At 53.7% G+C, this 6,678-nt stretch overlaps 1 protein-coding gene across 1 annotated transcript; it reads right to left on the reverse strand.

Annotated features, from left to right (window-relative positions):
- Window positions 1–307: 307 nt before the first annotated feature.
- Window positions 308–1,619, reverse strand: LOC130030437 (DNA-binding protein inhibitor ID-1). The gene is made up of 2 exons (XM_056121722.1): window positions 1,122–1,619; window positions 308–811 (listed from the first exon to the last, which is right to left on the reverse strand). The coding sequence occupies exons 1-2, from the start codon at window positions 1,542–1,544 to the stop codon at window positions 770–772; spliced, it is 465 nt and encodes a 154-aa protein (XP_055977697.1). The 5' UTR covers window positions 1,545–1,619; the 3' UTR covers window positions 308–769.
- Window positions 1,620–6,678: the final 5,059 nt, after the last annotated feature.

The following is a 6,678-nucleotide window of genomic DNA, read 5'->3' on the forward strand; positions in this document are numbered from 1 at the left end:
GGCTGCAAACTCTCCACCCGCAGGGGGCCGCAGCAGGTTAATCTACATCTTAACAACTTCCCCAGGTGACCCACTAGGCCCAAAGACCACCTTGACAAACACTAGGGGCTGGGAGGATGAATTTTATGGCTCCGGGAAGCAGGGAAATGGCCAGGGCTGGGTTTAAAAGAATAGATTTTAAAAGACACCGGAAACACTCATTTCAGGTCTTGTGAAAGAGACAGTCCAGATGTGGCCCTTTGGAACACCCCCACCTCCCCAGCCCAGACCCTTCCCCTCCATCCAATAAAGCCACTGCAACTTGACAACTGTTCTAAAATATTTGTTTAATAACAACAACAAAAAACAACAGCAAAAAAAACCCCACCGAACTATTGTAAAACAATATTCTCAGTTGGTGATCATTGTAATATACAATACAAAGCAATTAATTTCCTCAGAAATCTGAGAAGCACCAAACGTGACCATTTTTTAAAATGTCTGCTTTTCAAAAAATAGAAACACACGGGGTTGGGGAGGTGGGGGGCCGCGGGTTCTGCCCGCCTGCCCCCTTCCCCGTTCCCATCAAGTCTCTGGTAACTGGAGATGTGGACGGAGGGAGGGTCGCCTGCCCGGTTAATCCCCCGACCCTGGGCTGGATCCAGCAAGCGGCCGCCCGAGGAGGGGGGGGGTCCTCCGATCTCCGCCTTGCTCCTCCCCGAGTCCAGCGAGGAGCACCCATTCCTCTGGCCCGCGGAGGGCTGGGGTCCCGCAGCGCGAGCGCGGCGCTTCAGCGACACAAGATGCGGTCGTCGGCGGGAACGCAAGCCGCCTGCGGAAAGGAAACAGGTTACAGGTGAGTCGGGAGCGTGGCAACCGGACACGGCCGCGACAAGGCGCCCAAGTCCCCCACCCACCCCCTTCTGCAGACGGCTCAGGCGCAGGCTGTTTGCAGACCTCTGGGGCACCCTGGCATGGCCAAGGGCAGGGGCGCCCGGAGGGATGGGCGGGCGGAGACAGGACAAGTCCCCCCCCCCCCACACCCTCCTCCAAGCCCCCGCCGCCCCACCCACCCCGGGGCCTCAGTTTCTCCAGCTGGAGCCGGGAAAGGGTCTCTCGTGCGCCGCCCGCTCGGATCTCACCTCGGCGGCCAGGGCGCTGATCTCGCCGTTGAGGGTGCTGAGCGGGGCTCGGGCGGGCAGCCCCCGGCTCCCGGGGCTGCCGCCGTGCGCTTCGGACCTCAGCTCGGACTCCAGGTCCCAGATGTAGTCGATGACGTGCTGCAGGATCTCCACGCGGCTCACCTTGCGGTTCTGGGGCAGGGTGGGCACCAGCTCCTTGAGGCGCGAGTAGCAGCCGTTCATGTCGTAGAGCAGCACGTTGACCTGCGGCTCGTCCAGCAGGGCGGGCAGGCGCGCCCCGGAGCCGCCGGCGCAGCGCGAGATGGCCACGCTCTGCTCGGACAGGCAGCGCACCACCTCGCCCGCGCCGCCCGCCGCCTTGCCCGCCTTGAGCGCGCAGCTGGGGCCCGCGGCGGCCGCGGCGCTGCCACTGGCGACCTTCATGGTTTTCGGCGTCAGCGTGGAGGAGAGACGGGACGGACGAGTGACCGTGAGCGCGGCGGACTCGCGGCGGGCGAAGAGAGATCCCGACGGCTCGCAACGCGCTTGGAGCAAGACGCCGGGAGTCCCGCGGCCCGGTTTTTATAAAGACGCCGCGGCCCCCTGGGGGGCGGGGCCGGCCGTTCAAAAGCAGCCAATGGGAGGCCTGGGGGTGTGGCCCCGGGCGCCGCGGCCCCGCCCCCTGCTCTACTCGTGCACCCGGGCGGGCGTGGAAAGGGCTCTCGGGAGCCGAGAAAGTGGGAGGGCGCTGGCCAGGGTGACCGAGTGGAGGCCAGGGCTTGCCTTGGGGAGAAAGCAAGGAGGCTAAGCCGGCATTGCTGATCACGAAAAGGCTTCAAGGGTCACTTAGCCCAGGTTCATTTTCTTTGTCCCGTTGAACAGGTGGGAGAAACTGAGGCCGGACGGAGAAGCGGCTGGCTCTGCGCTTACGGCCCAGAACTAAAAGCTTGATCTTCTGGGTTCTTTGGGGAGATTACCTATGAGAACTTGATATGAGTATTTGAAATGTAAAGAGAGCTTTCCTTTTTTAGCACTGTTCCTGTGGGCTGGCCTCCCTGTCCCAATTCCGGGAGAATATTGCAGATTAAAGGTCCTGGGACCAAGGGGAGTTTACCCAGGCGCCTCGGGGTGGAAGCAATTAATTCGGGAAGTCTTCCTCTAGTCTAAGGAGTTGGACCTTTGAATAAGGCGCCCAGAGCGGGGCTGTATATTCTGATTCTATGCAGAATTGGCAGCGCCCTGCAAACCTCTCTCCCACCCCCATCTGCATCAACTCGTGATTTTAAAGTTTTCTCCCTTTTTTGGCCTTTCCCTAGGCGTCCTTCCCCCCCCCCGTCCCCCCCCCCCCCCCGCAAAGACCTCGGATCAGGGTCTCCCTCCCACGGCGCTGCAGCTGCGGAGCTCGAGCCTCCCCCTCCTTCTTCCCGGGCGGGTCTGTGTCAGCGTCTGAACAAGCGGCTCAGACCGTTAGACGCCAGGCCCGTGACGTCACCCATTCATAAAAACCGGGGCTGGCTGTCAGGCTGGCGCCGCGCGGGCGGTCGCCATGGAGACGGCAAACGGGGCTGGCGCGCTTCCCCGCTCCCCCCCGCCCCGCCGGTCACCTGCGGACCTCCGGCGGGAGGCCTGGGAATGCGCTCCTCGCAGGCGCGGTCGCTGGGCAAGGGTCACTTTACCTCCCCGCCCCGCACCTGGGAATCTCCCTCCCCCCAGCCCCCCGGCCCACAGCTTGGGGCCGCTTGGGAGGTTTCTCCGTCGCACCCCCCCAGCCCACCCCACCCCCGCAACCCCCACGTCCCTCCTCCCTCCCACCTGGGGAAAGAGGCCCGAGTTTCGACGCAACTAAGCTGCTGGGTGAATTTAGTCAATCGCCGCCCGTCTCTGAGCCTTAGCGGGCTTGCCTGATATTTCCGATACTGCTTAAAAAAAAATATATATATATATATATATATATATATTATACGCAGGGACGTATTGCCTTCTTTGCATCAGGCTCTGAAGAGTTAGTCTTGACCATCTTCCCGAATAGTCTAAAGAAAGCAGTTGTTGGGTTTCCTTAAACAAAGGAGGAAATAGGCTCAAAAATCCTCTGAAGAGTCCTAGTAATGGCTGTATTATTCTAACAAGGGCATTTGATGGTAAGTGGGTCCCTTCTGACTGACGGCAGGAGTGGGGGTCTTGCCTAGAGAGGCAAGAGACTGGGGCACAGACTTAAGAATTAGCCCATAGGCCTGATAGCACAGGGATTAAGGTGATTACCTTGCACAAAGTCACCCCCAGTCAGATCCTGGCGCAGCAAAAGTTTCCCTAAGCACAGAGCCAGGAATAAGACATGGGCACCACTGGGTGTTGCCCCCCTCCCCAAAAAAAAGTCACCAAGGCCACACATCCTTAGCAGGGCCAAAACTCTGGGTTCACATAGAAAAAGGTGATGTTATGCACCCTCCTCCCCCAGTAATTCATTCCCTGGTGGCAGCAGATTTTCCTTTCCCACAGAACCGGGGAGGAGGGGACAGAAAGCCTGGCGGCACATTAGGGAAGCAGGAAAACCCATCAGTGAGACCAGCTTTAAAGGAGACCCATCAATTAATAAACTTGACTCAGTGAGTGGCCAGTATCCCATCCCCCAAATTCTCCCTATTTCCCTTATTCAGCAGCGCTCATTGAAGAGAGTATTTAACTGGACAGAAGAATTGCTAAAGAGTTGGAGAAAAAATAACCAACCAGAGGACTATTAATTTATTAGCAAATTTTATTAATCCAACAATATTATTTGTTGAAATCAATTCCAGAGAAACACACAGGTGCACAAAGATTTTGGCTCAGGGTTGGAGCAAAAGTATAGCATGTAGGGTGCTTGTCATGCATGCAACAGACCTGGGTTTGATCCCTGACACCACACGTGGTCTCCTGATCCCTGCTAGGAGTGAACCCTGAGTACAGAGCCAGAAGTAAGCTCTGAGTACCACTGGGTGTGGCTCAAAAACCAAAACCAATACTAAAGACAAGAGATGTTGGCTCAGAGATATTCCTTTTTTTTTTTTTCTGCTTTTTGGGTCACACCTGGCGATGCACAAGGCTTACTCCTGGCTCTGCACTCAGGAATTACTCCTGGCAGTGCTCAGGGAACCATATGGGATACTGGGAATCGAACCCAGGTCAGCCGCGTGCAAGGCAAATGCCCTACCCGCTGTGCTATTGCTCCGGCCCCCAGAGATATTCCTTGAGGTATACATACACAAGAGGGAAAGTTAGTCATCTAAATATCTATAAACAGCAGTATTATATAAACTGTAAGGGAGATAGCACTCTGTGGATCCATCAGGTAGAAGGGAGAGCTTAAGAGAGCCAAATATTGCTTTTAGTGGAGAAAAAAAAGTTAGTTTGGAAATCTAGGTTAGGACCAACTTTTTCCAAGTTAAGAAGCAAACCTGGAGTGAAATGGCTCGGCTCATAGGGTTGAGTTCATTCTCTGCATGTGGGAGGCCCAGCTCCACCCCCAATGCCACATTTTTTTTTTTGCGGGGGGGGGGGGGGTGGAGGTGAGGGTTTACTCCTGGCTTTGAGTTTAGGGATTATTCCTGGTGAACTCAGAGAACCATATGGGCTGCCAGGGATTGAACCTGGGTTGGCCACATGCAAGATAAGAAAGAGCCCTACTTGGTGTGCTATTGCTCCAGCCCCTAGGTAGGACCTTTCCTCTGTGAAAAAGCAAAACTGGGCCAGAGCTACAGCCCAAAGGGCTAAGAGTATGCACTGCAGGTGGGGGGGCTCAGGTCCCTCTTCGACACCACATTTTCACCCCACTCCCTGGAGAGACTAGAAATGACCCCAGACCACTAAGATGAAGGTGGTCCCTCAACTCCATAGGACATGGCCCTTAAACAAAACAAAACAAATCATCCTACTGCTTGAGTCCAAATGTTCCTGGAAACAAATCTCAAGTGAGAAGAATTAATGCTCTAAAAAATTTCAAGGGGGGCTGGAGCGATAGCACAGCGGGTAGGGCATTTGCCTTGCACACGGCCGACCCAAGTTCGATTCCCAGTATCCCATATGGTCTCCTGAGCACCGTCAGGAGTAATTCCTGAGTGCAGAGCCAGGAGTAACCCCTGTGCATTGCCAAGTGTGACCCAAAAAGCAAAATAAATAAATAAATAAAAATTTAAAAAAAAATTTCAAGGACTGGAGAGAGAGCACAGTGGGTAAAACACTTGCCTTGCACGCAGCCAACCCAAGTTTGACCCCTAGCACCACATGGTCCCGTGAACCACCACCATGAATGATCCCTGAGCACAGAACTAGGAGTAACCACTGCGTACTGCTAGTGTGTTCCCTCTAAAAAAGGGAGGGAAATTCCAACACACAGAGCTGAAGAAATAGAATGGAGGTTAAAGCAGCCGCCTTGGACATGGTTGTGACTGGGGCAGTGGTTGGAATCCTGGCACTGCGTATGGTCCACGGAACACTGCCAGGTGTGACCCTGTGCACCACTGCATGTGGCGCCTCCCCAGATTTTTTTGTTTTTCAGACACAATATTGTGTAACTTTTTACATCAAGTTCCAGAGAAGGCACAACTAATTTCTGGTAAAAGAATCATAATGATGGTTATCTCTGGGAATGGAGGGGAAAGGTATGAGGAACCTTTCTGGAGTGATAAAAATGTTTTCTATCATGATGAGATATGGGTTATGCATTTACAAATGAATAATAAATAAAACAATGAAGACATTACTGGGCCCGCTGGAGCAAATCAATGAACAATGGGAGGACAGGGACAGGGAAAACAAAGTAAAAATTTTTTTTTTTTTTTTTGCTTTTTGGGTCACACCTGGCAATGCACAGGGGCTACTCCTGGCTCTGCACTCAGGACTTACTCCTGGCGGTGCTCAGGGGACCATATGGGATGCTGGGAATGGAACCTGGGTCGGCCGCGTGCAAGGCAAACGCCCTACCCGCTGTGCTATCTCTCCAGCTCATAAAAATTTTTTTTAAACTACAAAATATAATTAATTTTGTGGGACGAGAGAAATAGCACAGGGATTAAAGTGTCTTACATAAGGCCTACCCTGGTTTGATCTCTGACACCACATATGGTCCTCTGAGCATTGTCAGGAATGATCCCTGAGCACCAATCCAGCACTAAGTCCTGAGCACTACTGGGTGTAGCCCCATATTTAGAAAACAAACAAGGGGCTGGAGCGATAGCACAGCAGGTAGGGTGTTTGCTTTGCATGCAGCTGACCCGGGTTCGGGTTCGATTCCCAGCATCCCATATGGTCCCCTGAGCACCGCCAGGGGTAATTCCTGAGTGCATGAGCCAGGAGTAACCCCTGTACATTGCTGGGTGTGACCCAAAAAGCAAAAAAAAAAAAAAGAAAGAAAACAAACAAACAAAACCCAACAAAGAATGATCTTTTTAGAAAATAGATTTAGAGGACCGGAGCCATAGTACAGCATGTAGGGTGTTTGCCTTGCACACGGCTGATCCAGGTTGGATCCCCTGCGTTCCATATTATCCCTTGCGTTCCATATTATCCCTGAGGTCCACCAGGAATGATCCCTGAGCACAAAAAC

Source organism: Sorex fumeus, unplaced genomic scaffold (genome assembly GCF_029834395.1).
Source record: "Sorex fumeus unplaced genomic scaffold, SorFum_2.1 ptg000044l, whole genome shotgun sequence".
Taxonomy (NCBI): domain Eukaryota; kingdom Metazoa; phylum Chordata; class Mammalia; order Eulipotyphla; family Soricidae; genus Sorex; species Sorex fumeus.